This window comes from Oncorhynchus tshawytscha, linkage group LG22 (genome assembly GCF_018296145.1).
Source record: "Oncorhynchus tshawytscha isolate Ot180627B linkage group LG22, Otsh_v2.0, whole genome shotgun sequence".
In the NCBI taxonomy this organism is placed as follows: Eukaryota; Metazoa; Chordata; class Actinopteri; order Salmoniformes; family Salmonidae; genus Oncorhynchus; species Oncorhynchus tshawytscha.
Window position 1 is genome coordinate 20,968,081 of NC_056450.1, and position 19,768 is coordinate 20,987,848.

The following is a 19,768-nucleotide window of genomic DNA, read 5'->3' on the forward strand; positions in this document are numbered from 1 at the left end:
CCAGTGACTCAACCCACTCAAGTGACGCAAATGAGTGTGTGCTTTTGAACTTGTAACACCAGACCCTCACCCTCTCTCCCGCTATGTGTACTTGTCAGTGAGACTTGGCATGTTAAAACTTAAAATAGAGTGGTGACGCGGAATCCTCTGCCATGCATCCAGTGTGGGCACAGCAAGCTCTGGTTACACAGCGCAAGCACAGTTTCATATTGCATTGGAGAGGCAGAGGGCTCCACACTTCCCGCTACACCAGTCCAGTAGCTGACCAGCTTTGCCAGTCCTCAGGGATCGAGTTTGTGGAAGGGAACCATGCCTAAAGTCAATATGCCAGGTGAGTCGTCTGGTGGGTGCCACTGCCATTGTATTGACAGACTGCTGCCCCACTTCCAAGCCATGCCCAGGCCTGAGATTGTTGGTAGTCCTGTCATGCAGCATTGTAGCCAGTAGAACACAGATTTCCAGAGTGCAGTATTTTATATATGAAAACGTAGTTCTTTCGTAAATAGCCTTTATGCAAGTACAATGATTTCTCGCTCTAATCATAATCTTCCAGGGTTTATATTTATTTAAAAGCTTGTTATTAAAGGGTGACTGCACTTCCTGATTTAACCTAGTGTTTCAACAATGATCATTAAGAAATGCTAGCAAGTTCATTTTGCGTGACCTGGGTGGGCTGGGTTTGCTTATTTTTGACCATTCCATTGGTCATCCTAAGGAGAGGTCTCTGCCCACCCGGGGCACCGGGCCATGCAAAGCGAACCTGGGTTGTCTTTTAACAGAAAACCACCACACATGTTAATAGGCAAAAGGGGGAATTAATTGTTGACATAATTGTAATCCAAACCAAATCCTCAAGTAAGTCATGAAGCAGTGACTAACCATACTCCGTTTTGGACGAGACTGACTTTATGACCAAAATTATCCTATTTACACTTTGTAGTACATTTTGACACTAGAATAAATGTTTGGCTCCTATCGATGCCACATAGGCCAGTAAAGGGCAGTTGACCTTTAATGGACTACCCATATTTTATTGTGAACGTCAAACTCTAAATATGTGTTCGTAACTCAAATTTGATGGTCACTTACCTCTGCTGATTTGTCCCCTCGTGTTTTGTCAGAATCATTTTTCTTTCAGACAATCCATTCAGAAATGTTAATTGTAAAGATTTATACAGGATAAAAGTTCCTAATCTCAATTTGACTCAATATCAGAAAGCGTTGATATGTTGACTGACAAATCCAGTCACACCAGGTCTTGTGGCATGAGCACAGACTAGCCAACTGTTCAGGTGATAAATTCCCATTGAGGCACTTGTTTGTCTGTCAGTACCACTCTGACGTTATAATTGGTGGGCAGAAAATTGACTTGACAGCTTTAATACGAAGTCATTAAGGCGTAATTTGAACCTCTACCTATGGACAAGGAATCCAAAATTACAAAATACTTCAGAGTGTTGGGGAGTCTTCCCAGGTCCAGTATTTCTGTTGTAGACATGACTATATGTTACATTGAACATGGATGTGGACCAATATGCATGTGGACAGTTGAAGTCGTAAGTTTACATACACCTTAGCCAAATACATTTAAACTCAGTTTTTCACAATTCCTGACATTTAATCCTCGTAAAAATTAGGATCACCACGTTATTTTAAGAATGTGAAATGTCAGAATAATAGTAGAGAGAATTATTTATTTCAGCTTTTATCTATTTCATCACATTCCCAGTGGGTCAGAAGTTTACATACACTCAATTAGTATTTGGTAGCATTGCCTTTAAATTGTTGAACTTGGGTCAAACGTTTCAGGTAGCCTTCCACAAGCTTCCCACAATAAGTTGGGTGAATTTTGGCACATTCCTCCTGACATAGCTGGTGTAACTGAGTCAGGTTTGTTGGCCTCCTTGCTTGCACATGCTTTTTCAGTTCTGCCCACACATTTTCTATAGGATTGAGATCAGTACTTTGTGATGGCCACTCCAATACCTTGACTTTGTTGTCTTTAAGCCATTTTTGCCACAACTTTGGAAGTATTCTTGGGGTCATTGTCCATTTGGAAGACCCATTTGTGACCAAGCTTTAACTTCCTGACTGATGTCTTGTGATGTTGCTTCAATATATCCACATCATTGTCTTTCCTCATGTTGCCATCTATTTTGTGAAGTGCACCAGCCCCTGCTGCAGCAAAGCACCCCCACAACATGATGCTGCCACCCCCGTGCATCCTGTTTGGGATGGTTTTCTTCAGCTTGTAAGCCTCCCCCTTTTTCCTCGAAACATAACGATGGTCATTTTGGCCAAACAGTTCTATGTTTGTTTCATCAGACCAGAGGACATTTATTCAAAAAGTACGATCTTTGTCCCCATGTGCAGTTGCAAACCGTAGTCTGACTTTTTTAATGGCAGTTTTGGAGCAGTGGCTCCTTCCTTGCTGAGCGTCCTTTCAGCTCATGTCATTATAGGACTCGTTTTATTGTGGATACATGTGTACCTGTTTCCTCCAGCATCTTCACAAGGTCCTTTGCTGTTGTTTTGGGATTGATTTGCACTTTTCACACCAAAGTACGTTCATCTCTAGGAGACAGAATGCATCTCCTTCCTGAGCGGTATGACGGCTGCGTGGTCCCATGGTGTTTATACTTGCGTACTATTGTTTGTACAGATGAACGTGGTACCTTTGGGCATTTGGGAATTGTTCCCAAGGATGAACCAGGCTTGTGGAGAACTACAAAAACAATTCTGAGTTCTTGGCTGATTTCTTTTGATTTTCCCATGATGTCAATCAAAGAGGCACTGGTTTTGAAGGTATGCCTTGAAATACATCCATAGGTACACCTCCAATTGACTGAAATGATGTCAATTAGCCTATCAGAAGCTTCTAAAGCCATGCAATGACTTTCTGGAATTTTCCAAGCTGGTTAAAGGCACAGTCAACTTAGTGTATGTAAACTTCTGACCCACTGGAATTGTGATACAGTGAATGATAATTGAAATCATCTGTATGTAAACAATTGTTGGAAAAATGACTTGTGTCATGCACAAAGTAGATGTCCTAACTGATTTGCCAAAACTATAGTTTGTTAACAAGAAATTTGTGGAGTGGTTGAAAAAAAAGTTTTAATGATTCCAACCTAAGTGTATGTAAACTTCTTACTCAACTGTATGTGTGTGATGCCTTTTAAGCTGTGTTTAGACAAGTTGCCCATTTCTGATCTTCTGAGCTATTGTTATCCAAACATTATGTTAAACAGCTGGGTCATGTGATGTCTTCCTTGGAATACCGGTACTGAATAGAACTGTATCATCACCATCAGCACCCTGTAAGACTAACAAGTTACTGAGTGTCATTCTAATCATAAGAGGGCATTGCTGCCTAACAGAAAATCTGCAGAATTGCTCCAGCAATGTATTCAAGGCATGGTCATGGCATTCCGCCAAGGTCTGGAATCCTTCCATAAGATCTCGAAGTAACTCCTTGTGTCTCCCAGTGGTGGCTCCTAGATAGGGGATGGCGTTGCGGAGCTGGTCCGAGTCTGCTGGGTCAGTCATGGCCAGTTCGTACTATCAAGGCTCAGGATAAGACCCAGATGCAGACAGTTCGATTCACAGATGTTTATTAACAAAATAGGGGTCAGGCAAATGACAGGTCAAGGGCAGGCAGAGGTCAGTAATCCAGGGCAGAGTCAGTAAGGTACAGAACAGCAGGCAGGGTCGGGGCAGGCAGAGGTCAGTATCATTTTGATTTTAGCTAGCATTGGCTAAATTTAACTTAAGTTTTTAATAGCTGGTAAAAAACAAACAAACAAACAAACCATAGATTACAGTTAATCTTGGCCCATATGCTACTGTCAGGGGGAGGAACCATCTAACATTAAAAATTAACCAGTGTCTGACTGACCACTATTTTAGAACCATGACATACTGTTTTGCAATAACCTTAATTTAAACGTAACATGATCCCTAAATATCGTGATTCATATTCTACCAAAAACAATGACCGATTGCCTTACTTCTGTAAGTAATTTCATGCTTGTTAATTAATGTTTAACCTTGATAAACATCCATTGCCACTTTAGTTGATTTTGTTGTGTCTTTTCAGTCATGTTGTGATTCATTGTTAGTATTTCATCAACACATTCATGAGTTAACTCAATTGACTATCATTATGTTCATTATCTCATGCTGAATCCTTGGATGGTTACATGTTGCATCTCTAAATGGGAAAAGGGTTTTCCGTCGTTTGATCAAATAAAACAGACCAGGGAAGGGTGTCTCATTCATTTTAATGTGTATTAACATTATCTAACTCATTAATTTAATCCGTAACCTGACTTTTATTTTGTTTCATTGGTTGCCTTTTGGTTTATCCTCTTCTCTCCTGCTGTGGAATGCAGTATCAGGTCAAAGTAAGTATGAAGGGTGAGAAGGAGACAGCAATCCTAGAGTAGCCTGACCCTGCGTCTATGTCCCACCATTGAAATGTGTGACTGCCAACATTCATTCACTCACTTATTTGTCATAGAATAGAGTTTGCAGTGGATGCTAGACAAATTAATGAGTCAATAAATGTATCAGTCTGATGGCGCATGAGGTTTCTGGGCCTTGTTGAGTCCAGAGATACTCTGACTCCATGAACAAGATAGACCAAGAGTTTCTGCAGTTGTGTAGTATCACAGCCTCTTTTGTCTTGTTTGGCTCTAGAAGGCTGTTTTGTTTGTACTGTAGATATTTGATGTATCAGTAGAGCAAGCCTTTGAGTGTTTATGTGAGTCGTCGGGCCCTATTGTTTGTGCTGGATTACTGTAGCTCTGTGTGCATGGAACCTTGTGTTACCAGTCCAAGCTAGTGATCAGAGCTGTGGGAGTTGACGTTGGACCAAGTTCTGCTTGGTCTTATACACACACAAAGCATGCGCTGCTGGAGAGTGTTTTCAACTGCAGTAAGGTACAGTGCCTTGCGAAAGTATTCGGCCCCCTTGAACTTTGCGACCTTTTGCCACATTTCAGGCTTCAAACATAAAGATATAAAACTGTATTTTTTTGTGAAGAATCAACAACAAGTGGGACACAATCATGAAGTGGAACGACATTTATTGGATATTTCAAACTTTAAAAAAAATCAAAAACTGAAAAATTGGGCGTGCAAAATTATTCAGCCCCCTTAAGTTAATACTTTGTAGCGCCACCTTTTGCTGCGATTACAGCTGTAAGTCGCTTGGGGTATGTCTCTATCAGTTTTGCAAATCGAGAGACTGAAATGTTTTCCCATTCCTCCTTGCAAAACAGCTTGAGCTCAGTGAGGTTGGATGGAGAGCATTTGTGAACAGCAGTTTTTAGTTCTTTCCACAGATTCTTGATTGGATTCAGGTCTGGACTTTGACTTGGCCATTCTAACGCTTGGATATGTTTATTTTTGAACCATTCCATTGTAGATTTTGCTTTATGTTTTGGATCATTGTCTTGTTGGAAGACAAATCTCCGTCCCAGACTCAGGTCTTTTGCAGACTCCATCAGGTTTTCTTCCAGAATGGTCCTGTATTTGGCTCCATCCATCTTCCCATCAATTTTAACCATCTTCCCTGTCCCTGCTGAAGAAAAGCAGGCCCAAACCATGATGCTGCCACCACCATGTTTGACAGTGGGGATGGTGTGTTCAGGGTGATGAGCTGTGTTGCTTTTACGCCAAACATAACGTTTTGCATTGTTGCCAAAAAGTTCAATTTTGGTTTCATCTGACCAGAGCACCTTCTTCCACATGTTTGGTGTGTCTCCCAGGTGGCTTGTGGCAAACTTTAAACGACACTTTTTATGGATATCTTTAAGAAATGGCTTTCTTCTTGCCACTCTTCCATAAAGGCCAGATTTGTGCAATATACAACTGATTGTTGTCCTATGGACAGAGTCTCCCACCTCAGCTGTAGCTCTCTGCAGTTCATCCAGAGTGATCATGGGCCTCTTGGCTGCATCTCTGATCAGTCTTCTCCTTGTATGAGCTGAAAGTTTAGAGGGACGGCCAGGTCTTGGTAGATTTGCAGTGGTCTGATACTCCTTCCATTTCAATATTATCGCTTGCACAGTGCTCCTTGGGATGTTTAAAGCTTGGGAAATCTTTTTGTATCCAAATCCGGCTTTAAACTTCTTCACAACAGTATCTCGGACCTGCCTCGTGTGTTCCTTGTTCTTCATGATGCTCTCTGCGCTTTTAACGGACCTCTGAGACTATCACAGTGCAGGTGCATTTATACGGAGACTTGATTACACACAGGTGGATTGAATTTATCATCATTAGTCATTTAGGTCAACATTGGATCATTCAGAGATCCTCACTGAATTTCTGGAGAGAGTTTGCTGCACTGAAAGTTAAAAGGGGCTGAATAATTTTGCACGCCCAATTTTTCAGTTTTTGATTTGTTAAAAAAGTTTGAAATATCCAATAAATGTCGTTCCACTTCATGATTGTGTCCCACTTATTGTTGATTCTTCACAAAAAAATACAGTTTTATATCTTTATGTTTGAAGCCTGAAATGTGGCAAAAGGTCGCAAAGTTCAAGGGGGTCGAATACTTTCGCAAGGCACTGTATGTCTAATGTTTCCCTCTGTGGTACTACCTTGTTGTTTACAAGATCATTTCAACCAATAATTTAAATCATGATGGATTTGACCATCCTAGCTTTCTTGATCATTCACACCTGTTGTATCTATGCTGTTGATAGCTTGTTTCATGTTCAGTGCTTGTTTCAGGTCAGCGCTCCATGTTGTCCATTTCATTGCATCATGTCCTGTGTAGTGCACTTAAAAGCTTTTGGGAAACAAAATGTGATATGGCATATGACATAAGAAAAGTGCACACTTAGTAACTTGCTATTACCTTACAGCAAAACGGGGTTTGTAACACGTTTGTAAATGTTTCTGCCAGAGACCGATGAGCACATGCGTGCCTTTGCAGAGGAAGTCTTTGCATCTGAGACCAAAGGTGAGGGCGTCCGCGATGAGATTTCCTTGTTTGAAGAGCAAGATGACTGTCCCATCCTTAAACAGGAAATGGCCTACCACCTGCAGACTGAAGAAGATACTGAGAAACGGTGGGTATTAGCAGAGAGGAAGATGTGAAATAGAGGGTTTACTCCTGATATAAGTGGACGCACATGGCATTTCATCAACTTATATACACTACCATTCAAAATGTTGTCCTTGTTATAGAAAGAAAAGCACATTTTTTGTCCATTAAAATAACAGTGCAGACATTGTTAATGTTGTAAATGACTGTTGTAGCTGGAAACGACAGATTTTTTTAATGGAATATCTACATAGGCATACAGTGGCCCGTTATCAGCAACCATCACTCCTGTTGTGTTAACTAATCGTTGTGTTAACGTTGTGTTAACTAATCCAAGTTTACCATTTTAAAAGGCTAATTGATCATTAGAAAACCCTTTTGCAATTATGCTAGCATAGCTGAAAACTGTTGTTCTGATTAAAGAAGCAATAAAACTGGCCTTCTTTAGACTAGTTGAGCATCTGGAGCCTCATCATTTGTGGGTTCAATTACAGGCTCGAAATGGCCAGAAACAAAGAACTTTCTTCTGAAACTCGTCAGTCCTTTCTTGAACTGAGAAATGAAGGCTATTCGATGTGCAAAATTGCCAAGAAACCGAAGATCTCGTACAGTGCTGTGTACTACTCCCTTCTCAGAACAGCGCAAACTGGCCCTAACCAGAATAGAAAGAGGAGTGGGAGGCCCCGGTGCATAACTGAGCAAGAGCACAAGTACATTCGAGTGTCTAGTTTGATAAAGCTCTGTTCTGTGAAGGGAGTAGTACACAGCGTTGTACGAGATCATCAGTTTCTTGTAAATTTCTCTCATGGAATAGCCTTCATTTCTGTGGTAAACACAGGCTTAGATCTTATATGTTTTGTTCTATGATCATCTTCATCAGATAACGTAACTTTTTGTGAATTTTGAAGCATGTACGTAATTGTGAAAAGCACGTAAAGTACAAAGGCTTCATAATTCATAAAGGTCATGGTAACTGACTTATATTAAAGGACAAAACTTATAAGATTTCCTAAGCCTGTGTTAACCTCGGCGTTTATCTCAAAAACCATAGGAATGGCTGAACGAACCAGAGGTACCTCGTTTCCGTTTTTTAGGACTACAACAATCTCTATGTCACGCTTGAATGGTGATGAACAAATTCAATTCAGTCAGTCGTTCTAATGACATTAGCTACCGCCAATACAAATGCCCAGTGGGAAGCACTTCGAAAACAGACCTTTGCACTGGTCATTCGCACCAGCTTGTCGTTACGTTAGCTAATCAAATCAAACTTTATTTGTCACGTGCCGAGTACAGCAAGTGTAGACCTTACTGTGAAATGCTTACTTACAAGCCCTTAACCAACAGTGCAGTCCAAGAAGAGTTAAGAAAATATTTACCAAACTAAAGTAATAAGTAACACAATAACGAGGCTATTTACAGGGGGTACCGAGTCAGTGTGCTGTGGTACAGGTTAGTTGAGGTAATTTGTACATGTAGGTTGGAGTGTCAATGTAGCAGCAGTGTACAAAACAAATGGAGAGGGGGTGTCAAATTAAATAGTCCGGTGGCCATTTTATTAATTGTTCAGCAGACTCATGGCTTGGGGGTAGAAGCTGTTAAGGAGCCTTTTGGTCCTGGACTTGGCGCTCCAGTACTGCTTGCAATGCGGTAGCAGAGAGAACAGTCTACGACTTTGGTGACTGGAGTCTCTGACAATTTTCTTGGCTTTCCTCTGACACTGCCTATTATATAGGTCCTGGATGGCAGGAAGCTTGGCCCCAGTGATGTACTGGGCCGTATGCACTACCCTCTGTAGCATCTTACGGTTAGATCCCGAGCAGTTGCCATACCAGGCAGTGATGCAACCGGTCACGATGCTCTTGATGGTGCAGCTGTAGAACTTTTAATTGGCATGTCACGGTGATATCCAGATGGTGACCAATACAAGTTATTTCTCCCTCGCCGATTGAACTAAATATCACTTTATATTAGCAGTTTTATCTAGCGCCATGCTGCTGTTGTTGCCAAGCCAGCTAACCAGCATAAACTAACTAGCTGGGATGGGCTCATCAGGACGACGGTATGACTTACTGAACCGAATCCATTCGTCTCAGCTGGGTGACATATGTCATCAATTTGGGTGTACCAGGCATGTCCATATTGTCTCGCCCTTTACCTTATCACTAAATCCACTCTTTGTCTGTCGCACCTCCCCTGTCGCTCGGCAGTAAGAAGAGACTACAAAAGTGTCGCACCATGACTTTGCCTCAGTCCATGAGTGACCAGGCCAGGAAGGTGCTGGCCCCTGTGGCGGAGGTGTTGATGGACACCCCAACCTACCTAGAAGTGCCTGACTTCCAGAGAGTGGCCATCATTGGAGACTACGCCTCTGGGGTATTATATCTTAGCTATGTAGCCTATGTTTCTCTCTTATCCAGGTTAGACTTATTGAGATCAAATCCCCTTTGCAAGAGAGACCTGTTCCAACAGGATGGACCCGCTCATAAACTCATACATAACACACTATCTATGCTGCCTCCTCCCTCTCCCCCTCAAAAAGCAGCAAATGTCTTGTGGCTCGGGTGTGAACTTGACCACTATGGCTAGTATGTGTCTCTGGGTCTGGGTCATTAACCTCTTGTAGGGAAGCCTCCTCAAGGAATAGATCCCTCTACACTGGAGACTAGGAGCCCACAGCAGATGCCTGGGTTTAAGTTTAAAAAATGTCTCTGACATTTACAGAGAGAAATCATAAGGAGGACGTGGGGCCTGCTTATCAAACTGTTCACTTTCCCCTCTGCCAACTTAAGCATTACTACATAACCCACTTATGAATATTATCAAATTATTTGGTCCCATTGTAAACTGACAACTTGCTGACAATTATCCGTTTGTGTTAGATCAGTGATTACTTCAAGGGATGGAAGGATGCATTTTTTAATTTTTTAAGTATTGGAACAGGGCACTTATTCCATCATTCCCCTCGCTACTCATAGGTGACCATGGATGACTTTGAGCTTTCCTGTAAGGGTGTGTACCGTGCTCTGACCATCAGAGAGAAGTACATGAGGCTGGCCTACCAGCGCTTCCCCCTCACCACATCCCAGTACCTGAGGGACATTGAGGGAGAGCCCTTTAAGCCTGAACACTCCGTGCAACCAGGTAAGTGAATAGGCTGGCAAGTGTGAATGTAAATGTCTGGGGTATGCATGCAGTAGTTTCTCGTGACAGATGATTACTGACAAGAAAGTATCTAACAGCTACCATTTTGTTTGCCAGTCTTCACATCCCCACCCAAGGAGGGCGAGGACCCCTTCAACACCAAGTGCCTGCCCGAAAACCTGAGCTGGGTAGCGCGTATGAAGGACGGTGTCATCTACGTGTACAAAGACGCAGCAGAGGCCGACCAACACAAACCCATCGAGAACATGCCCGCCCCCCACTACGAAACCTTCATCGACGACATGAACTTCCTCATTGCTCTGATTGCACAGGGCCCAACGTGAGTTTTACTGCACAATGAGAGGTCAACTCCAACCTAATCTCATTACAAGACACTTCCGGCCAAATGCGAAGAGTCTGGTGGACCAAAGCGGAAAACTTGGCCTTGGTTAGCCAATACAGAACTTATTCGATGAGGTTTAACGGCGGTTGGCATCCAATACATTTTGCATGACCGCCACCTACTAGACTGGAATACAACTCCCTTATACTTTGCTTGAAAGAATAAATAAATAAATAAATAAAGTACCCTACCATCTAACACTACACTCACAAAAAAATACAAATAATACAAAAGGACACCACACTTCTCTACTATTTAAATCTATTAAGTCCTACCTCAGGCCAACAACCTGAAAGGATGGGACACCACCACTTAACACACCCTGTAACTCTTCTGATGTCAAGTCTCGCACACCCAAATACCTCTCTGCAGCTGCCACCACAACCTCAATTTTCTGTGACATTCCATTCCTGCAGGACAGTTGATAACCATTGCTGTAAATGCAAAAAATCCAATCTTACGGAATAATATATATCACTTGTTGTCCTATCCTTCTGTACTGGTACAGATCTACTACTCACACCACTCCTCCCAGGATCCCTCCTCTTTGACCCATCTTCCTCTGCTTTCTTCACTGCCTCAGCATATGACAACTTCTGCATTACTCTAACCCTGGAAACCTCAACCTGCCTCTCTCACACAGGACATTTCTGACCCCCACCCCCATGGGCACCCCTACAATTAACACATACCACTACTTTCCCCAATGCTATACATTCCTTTGTCTCATGCCCTTCTGCACACTTCTCACACCTAGGAACCTCCCTCCTACACACTGCTGCCACATGCCCATAAGCTTGACACCTGTAACAACGTAATGTATTCAGCACAAAGGTTCGTACAGGATAACTTATACAGTGGGGCAAAAAAGTATTTAGTTAGCCAACAATTGTGCAAGTTCTCCCACTCCCAAAAGATGAGAGAGGCCTGTAATTTTCATCATAGGTACACTTCAACTATGACAGACAAAATGAGAAAAAAAATCCAGAAAATCACATTGTAGGATTTTTTATGAATTTATTTGCAAATTATGGTGGAAAATAAGTATTTGGTCACCTACAAACAAGCAAGATTTCTGGCTCTCACAGACCTGTAACTTCTTCTTTAAGAGGCTCCTCTGTCCTCCACTCGTTACCTGTATTAATGGCAGGTCACACCCATTGATTTCTGTTGTCATTCCCACTAAGCTAACTTTTAAACGTTGATGTTTTTACATTTTAGTCATTTAGCAGACGTGCTTATCCAGAGCGACTTTGAGTGCATACATTTTCCTATTTGTTCATACGAGGCCCCCATGGGAGTCAAACCCACAACCCTGGCGTTGCAAGTGCCATGCTCTACCAACTGAGCTCACGGGACTATGTCCTATGCTTGTCTGCATTTAGTCCAAGAATGTACTCTTAAGGAGTGTAGGCGAGCCTACCGTAACTCCTTAATAAGGTCCTAACTCTATAAAGGTGTGAAGTAATTGTTTTTTTGAAAATGATTTCTCGCTGATATCAAAGATATGTTCCACAAGCTATGCGTGTTCATGTTCAGACAGAGCATCGAGCATTTTAACACACAAGTCTCCCTAGAAGAGGATACCTTCATCAATAGACGCTAAAGGTAGTTAGCATCTATGAATTTGGTAATATGTGCTGTGTGCAATAACCTGGGAGCGAGGTTAACTCCAACCCAGCAGAGTCACAGTAGTGTGTATGTGGTGGCTTTTGATCCAACCCTGCTTAAACACTTGCATCAAGTGAGCTAGGCTGCGTTTACACAGGCAGACCATTTCTGATCTTTTTTTTCTTTCCACTAATTGGTCTTTTGACCAATCAGATCAGCTTTTGCCAATAATTGGGCAAAAGATTAGAATTGGGCTACCTGTATAAATGCAGCCTTAGGGCTGGTCTGGAACAAATAATCCAACATATGGACTACATATCACACCATGAAATGCCTAACAACTTTACAAGATCCACATTACATTTTTGTCTGTCTTTCCTGGGTGGCAGTAAGACATACAGTCACCGTCGTCTGAAGTTCCTCATGTCCAAGTTCAACGTGCATGAGATGCTGAACGAGATGGAGGAGATGAAGGAGCTGAAGCTGAATCCCCATAGGGACTTCTACAACTGCAGGAAGGTAGACAGCTGCCACATTACAAAACATATTAGTATTGGCCTAGCTTATTAAACCTAAGACCTCTTGGTGTAATGGTTAAGGTGCTGGCTTAACACACATGCACAACCAGACATTGATTTATTGATTGGAAATTACAGAACAATTACTAGGATTTTCTGCCTGTAGCAACAATAGTGGATAATGCTGAAAATACCAGTAAAAGCAGGTTTTGGCTAGATAGTATACAGTTTGTCAGAGTGTACTTTTTGTAGCCGGTTAGGAGAATTAGATTAAAGTTAGGAAAATCAAATTTGGGGCATTTTTGGCAAAAAAGCACATTTTTGGCATCAATTTGACATAAGCTGTATCCTCCCTAGTCATGAACGTAAAAGCACAGTGCCTCCATTTCTGCACCTAAAAGTAGGGCCCTAGACATGGTCAATCACAGAGCACATTCAACACTGAAAAGAACTGCCTGTAACAGGGAAATATTCACCCTGTTACACCAGTTTCATTGATAAAAATGACAGCAATAACAAAATTACAAAAAAGACCTTTCAACAGATATCTCATATTTCTGAATGCAAAAGACGTCTATGGGCTTTAGAGTAGGCTACTTTAACTTCCTACAACCTGGGTGCGACTTCTGCTTCTGCTCGCAAATAGCAAATGTTGTGTGCTCTGCTCCCCCTGTTGTTCAAGCAGTGTCAGTACACCACAAAGAGAACTCATAATAACTTGTAAGTAACTCATAACTATTTTTTCTCATAACTCCTGTGTGTGCTGTTGTAGGTCGACACCCACATCCATGCAGCTGCCTGCATGAACCAGAAGCACCTCCTGCGCTTCATCAAGAAGTCATACAGGGTGGACGCTGACCGTGTAGTGCAAAATATTAAGGGCAAAGATGTGACCATGAAGGAACTGTTTGCCAACCTCAACCTACACCCCTATGATCTCACTGTCGATTCCCTGGATGTGCACGCTGTGAGTCCTACCTCTAGCTAGTGTAGCATTCAAAGAGGAAATGCAGTCCTGTGGCCAAAGTGAAAGTGTGATACGACCTCCTGTGTAATAAAGTTCCAGACCTCTTGGCAGAAGCCGTAGATTGCTTATATAGTCAAATGCATATAGTGAAACAATATGCAGCTTTGATATTTGTATTATTTTTCCATTGCCAGTGTGTACATTCCCTGGTCTTACATGCTTCTCTCACCCTCTTCTCTCAAGGGCAGACAAACCTTTCAGCGTTTTGACAAGTTCAATGCCAAGTACAACCCTGTGGGAGCCAGTGAGCTGCGTGACCTGTACATGAAAACAGAGAACCACATCGACGGAGAGTACTTTGCCAGGATCATTAAGGTTAGACTGCTATGGCTGAGTTAGTATCCCTTTTGTAAACACTGCTTAATTACAATCAGCTAATTCTCAATTTTTTTCTCACCCAGGAAGTGGCATCTGACCTGGAGGATGCCAGGTACCAATATGCTGAGCCCCGTCTTTCCATCTATGGCTGTAATCCTAACGAGTGGACCAAGCTCTCCGGCTGGTTCAACAAGCATAGAGTCTTCTCCCCTCAACTCAAGTGGATGATTCAAGTGCCCAGGATATAGTAAGTTCTATCCCTCTGTTCATCAGTGAATGTACTTCCCTCTTTCTGTACCCTTTTTACCATTAGATTCTTCAGGAAGTGTTCGAAATACTTGTTTGGCAAACACAGTCAAAAATTATACTATTTTATGAGCGTCATGTTGGCACTCAAAGTAAAAAACAAAACCTGAACAGAATATATTTTTCAACGGCTCTCTAAATAATGATATTCGTGCATTTAGAATAATGTCTGACTCACTTCTAACTGCTCATTCTCTGTACTTCCACCTCAGTGACATCTTTAGAGGCAGGAACTTTGTGCCCCACTTTGGAAAGATGCTGGAGAACATCTTCTTGCCTATTTTCCAGGCCACCATCGAACCCCACGCCAACCCTGAGCTCAGCATCTTCCTCAAGCATGTGAGTGAGACTGGCATGAGAGACCAGGGATAAAGGAGGTTTACATTTTTTATTTATAATTTCAAGGGGTATTTCACTCGAATGTCCTAATTCATGATTGTTCTCCAGTCTTGATGGAAATGTTTTCAGAAGGGAGAAATTAGATTTTTTTAAATTTGACATTTTCAATCACTTTATAAAATGAAAGGTTGGCATGTCGAAAATGAATTGACTATCAAGGCAATCTCTTAGTTCTCCATCTTTCTCTGTTCTGTAGGTGACAGGTTTCGACAGTGTGGATGACGAGTCCAAGCACAGTGGTCACATGTTCTGCACCAAGAGCCCCAAGCCAGAGGAGTGGGACATTGTCAAGAACCCCTCCTACAGCTACTACATCTACTACATGTATGCCAACATCACTATGATCAACCAGCTACGCAAGTGAGTATCACATGTCAAATCACAATCCACATGTCCTTCAAGAAATTGTTTCAGAAAAAGTAAAAAATTATACACCCGTGTCATTATCAGTGTCTTAAGAGTGCATGGCCATCATTCTGTCTCTGAGTCTGTGTTTATGTTTGCTTCCTAGAGCTAGGGGAATGAACACCTTCCAGTTCAGGCCCCACTGTGGAGAGGCTGGAGCCGTCACCCATCTGCTGGCCTCCTTCATGACCGCTGACAACATCTCTCACGGCCTCAATCTCAAGAAGGTCAGTAACCTCTCCAAACAAAATAGCCTTCTCTCTTTGGCACCATCAACACATGACACAACTAACTCCTACGGTCTTAATGTTGATGTTTGTATTTAACACTCCCACCCAACAGAGCCCCGTGTTGCAGTACCTCTACTTCCTGGCCCAGATTCCCATTGCCATGTCTCCACTCAGCAACAACAGTCTCTTCCTGGAGTATGCCAAGAATCCTGTTCTGGAGTTCCTCAAGAAGGGCCTGATCGTCTCCCTGTCCACTGATGACCCTATGCAGTTCCACTACACCAAGGTGAGGCCAAACTGGGTTCCCGTCCGGTACTGTCTGTGTTGTGTAGGCTGATATGTATGTTTGGGGCTCTCTTGGTTCATGTTGGTGCTTTATGTGCCAATCAACTGACCTAGGGTGCCGTTCATTGGTTTAACCTTTAAGTTCAAAATGGCAATGGTTGATAGACAGTAAGCAAGATGCCCAGCTCACTCTGCGCTGTCTGTGTCCTCAGGAGCCCCTGATGGAGGAGTACGCCATTGCAGCCCAGGTGTTCAAGCTCAGCACCTGTGACATGTGTGAGATCTCCAGGAATAGTGTGCTGCAGAGTGGCCTGTCTAATGAGGTAACAAACCCAACAGACGACAAACAGGATAAACAATACACTGCCTCAGAGACCCACAATTTATCCACACTGTGGCCTGAATTGTCAGTATATATATATATACAGTTGAAGTCGGAAGTTTACATACACTTAGGTTGGAGTCATTAAAACTTGTTTTTCAACCACAACCACTAACAAACTATAGTTTTGACAAGTCGGTTAGGACATCTACTTTGTGCATGACACAAGTCATTTTTCCAACAATTGTTTACAGACAGATTATTTCACTTATAATTCACTGTATCACAATTCCAGTGGGTCAGAAGTTTACATACACTAAGTTGACTGTGCCTTTAAACAGCTTGGAAAATTCTAGAAAATTATGTCAAGGCTTTAGAAGCTTCTGATAGGCTAATTGACATCATTTGAATCAATTGGAGGTGTACTTGTCGATGTATTTCAAGGCTTACCTTCAAACTCAGTGCCTCTTTGCTTGACATCATGGGAAAATCAAAAGAAATCAGCCAAGACCTCAGAATAAAAATTGTAGACCTCCACAAGTCTGTTTCCAAACGGCTGAAGGTACCACGTTCATCTGTACAAACAATAGTACGCAAGTATAAACACCACGCAACCGTCATACTGATCAGGAAGGAGATGCGTTCTGTCTCCTAGAGATGAACGTACTTTGGTGCGAAAAGTGCAAATCAATCCCAGAACAACAGCAAAGGACCTTGTGAAGATGCTGGAGGAAACAGGTACAAATGTATCTATATCCACAGTAAAATGAGTCCTATATCGACATCACCAAAAACACTCACAAACTTGTACAGATGCACAATCGAGAGCATCCTGTCGGGCTGTATCACCGCCTGGTACGGCAACTGCTCCGCCCATAACCGTAAGGCTCTCCAGAGGGTAGTGAGGTCTGCACAACGCATCACCAGGGGCAAACTACCTGCCCTCCAGGACACCTACACCACCCAATGTCACAGGAAGGCCAAAAAGATCATCAAGGACAACAACCACCCGAGCCACTGCCTGTTCACCTCGCTATCATCCAGAAGGCGAGGTCAGTACAGGTGCATCAAACCTCGGACCGATAGACTGAAAAACAGCTTATATCTCAAGGCCATCAGACTGTTATACAGCCATCACTACCATTGAGTGGCTGCTGCCAGCATACTGACTCCACTACAGCCACTGGAAAAATGGATGTAATAAATGTATCACTAGCCACTTTAAACAATGACACTTCATATAATGTTTACATACCCTACATTACTCATCTCATATGTATATACTGTACTCTATACCATCTACTGCATCTTGATGTAATGTATCACTAGCCACTTTAAACAATGCCAAGCCGAAGACACCATCCCAACCGTGAAGCACGGGGGTGGCAGCATCATGTTTTAGGGGTGCTTTGCTGCAGGAGGGACTGGTGCCTTTCACAAAATAGATGGCATCATGAGGTGGGAAAAGTATGTGGATATATTTGAAGCAACATCTCAAGACACCAGCCAGGAAGTTAAAGCTTGGTCTTAAATGGGTCTTCCAAATGGACAATGACCCCAAGCATACTTCCAAAGTTGTGGCAAAATGGCTTAAGTACAACAAAGTAAAGGTATTGGAGTGGCCATCACAAAGCCCTGACCTCAATCCCGTAGAAAATTTGTGGGCAGAACTGAAAAAGCGTGTGCGAGCAAGGAGGCCTACAAACCTGACTCAGTTACACCAGCTCTGTTAGGAGGAATGGGCAAAAATTCACTCATTATTGTGGAAAGCTTGTGGAAGGCTACCCGAAACGTTTGACCCAAGTTAAATCATTTAAAGGCAATGCTACCAAATACTAATTGAGTGTAAGTAAACTTCTTATCCACTGGGAATGTGATAAAATAAATAAAAACTGAAATAAATCATTCTCTCTACTATTATTCTGACATTTCACATTCTTAGAATAAAGTGGTGATCCTAACTGACCTAAGACAGGGAATTTTTCCTAAGATTAAATGTCAGGAATTGTGAAAAACTGAGTTTAAATGTATTTGGCAAAGGTGTATGTAAACTTCCGACTTCAACTGTAAATATTTTTACCAAGACATGCCATGATTCATGGTTAATTTCAGGCTTTTCAAGCATTTTGTTACTTACAATACACAATAAAGCAATGTGTTGGATTACACAACACTGTCGTAGACTGCCATGGCTAAATTTCGTCTGAACCTTGTTGCCTTGGGTTTTTATCTACAGGAGAAGACTCACTTTCTGGGTGCCGACTATCTGAAGGAGGGCCCTGAGGGCAACGACATCCGCAAGACCAATGTCGCCCAGATCCGTATGGCCTATCGCTACGAGACACTGTGCTATGAGCTCAACCTCATCAAGGAGGGTCTGAAGACTGACTGATAAATCTTAGATTTAATGTTTTATGTTGACAGCCCCTGCTAAATGTATCGATTCTTTAAGACAACCCATTATTGTGTACTAGTGTTCTCTCCATGGCAAACCACATGGTCTATTTATTAGAATGGGTCGTGTGCTTTTAGTGTTATCTCGTGGCTGTGTTCAACTCCGTTAAATTTAACATATGTTTAATTAAACATAAATGTAACATATGTGTTGCATATGTAGTGATCATCCTGTATGATGTATTCCATCTTTTCATTTCATTGGTTTCACTGGTCTTTTACTTGTTTATGTGAAAACACATTTCATGCTTAATGTTACATATTGTGGGATGACACAATTACAATAAGGATTTAAAACAAATAAATAAAATGTCAAATGGTTTAATTTGATTTCTGTATGAATCTCTTTTGTCAAACCAAACCATGACTGAATTGATTTGCTTAAATTGATGCCCTTGCCCCGTCAATTGCTTATTTCAGAGGGGATACAAATGACATATTCCTGTGATTGTGTCAATCTGCCTCCTCCATCCAGTCGTCGATGACAGCAGGAACTGGTGACGTTTTAGCTCCCAGGATCAATATGGAGCCCCCTAAAAACTCTCACTTGGTTCGAGTTGTGCCACTAGCTAATTTTTTGGTGCCTGCTTATTCCTTGCTGTCCAAGATTGGTGGACGGTAGTTGGCAGAAAACATATTTTTTCGGACTAAAATAAGATAGATATACTGTGTAATGTGTGGCTAACTAGCTCGCTCGCGAACTAGCGACTGAAATGGTTTGGAAGGCATCGTGATTTGTTTCTGTGGGAAACAATTGTAATGAGTCAACTAAAACGGATATATATATATATATATACACTAAATATAGTTAATACTGATGTCGAAAACTAAACCTAGGGAACAGATCTAATTTGCTACTTACAGTACTTGATTTGCTATTTAAGAAGTTGGGTTTGCTGCAAGCGGACCTCGAAAGCAACACACTGGGTAACGTTAATATTTATTTTTTTTGCTTGGTGTCCCCGTTATCTGGTCTCATGTTTAATTTGCTGATGAGCTGCTACTAATGATCAGTAACGTATTGCTGCTGATCCTTTGTCACAATCAATTAATAAAAAATTAGTGCTGGTGTTACTGAAAGAAAGTCCTAAGAATTATCTCAATTTCAGCTAATTCACCAACAAACCATGCACGGTGTGATGGATATATTTTTGTTGAGTTAATCTATGTAATTAAATATCCTGGTTAGGATAATCTTAATTGGATGTAAACAGCACAACTCCTCTCTTCATGAATTTACAAATAAATTATGGCAGGCCTGAGATCAGAGAGGTATACTACAAAGCAAG

At 41.9% G+C, this 19,768-nt stretch overlaps 1 protein-coding gene across 2 annotated transcripts; it reads left to right on the forward strand.

Annotated features, from left to right (window-relative positions):
• The first annotated feature begins 199 nt into the window (after positions 1–199).
• On the forward strand, positions 200–18,809 carry LOC112222034 (AMP deaminase 1). 2 transcript variants are annotated; one of them, XM_024384579.2, is made up of 16 exons: positions 200–331; positions 4,395–4,406; positions 6,917–7,082; positions 9,268–9,433; positions 10,036–10,201; positions 10,319–10,541; positions 12,605–12,734; positions 13,506–13,700; positions 13,944–14,075; positions 14,162–14,325; positions 14,597–14,723; positions 14,980–15,143; positions 15,295–15,415; positions 15,531–15,704; positions 15,916–16,026; positions 18,262–18,809. In XM_024384579.2, exons 1-16 carry the CDS (start codon positions 310–312, stop codon positions 18,415–18,417), a joined length of 2,229 nt encoding a protein of 742 aa, XP_024240347.1. In that variant the 5' UTR covers positions 200–309; the 3' UTR covers positions 18,418–18,809. The 2 variants fall into 2 exon arrangements, with proteins under 2 accessions (XP_024240347.1, XP_024240348.1); XM_024384580.2 differs by lacking the exon at positions 4,395–4,406.
• The last annotated feature ends 959 nt before the right edge of the window (positions 18,810–19,768 follow it).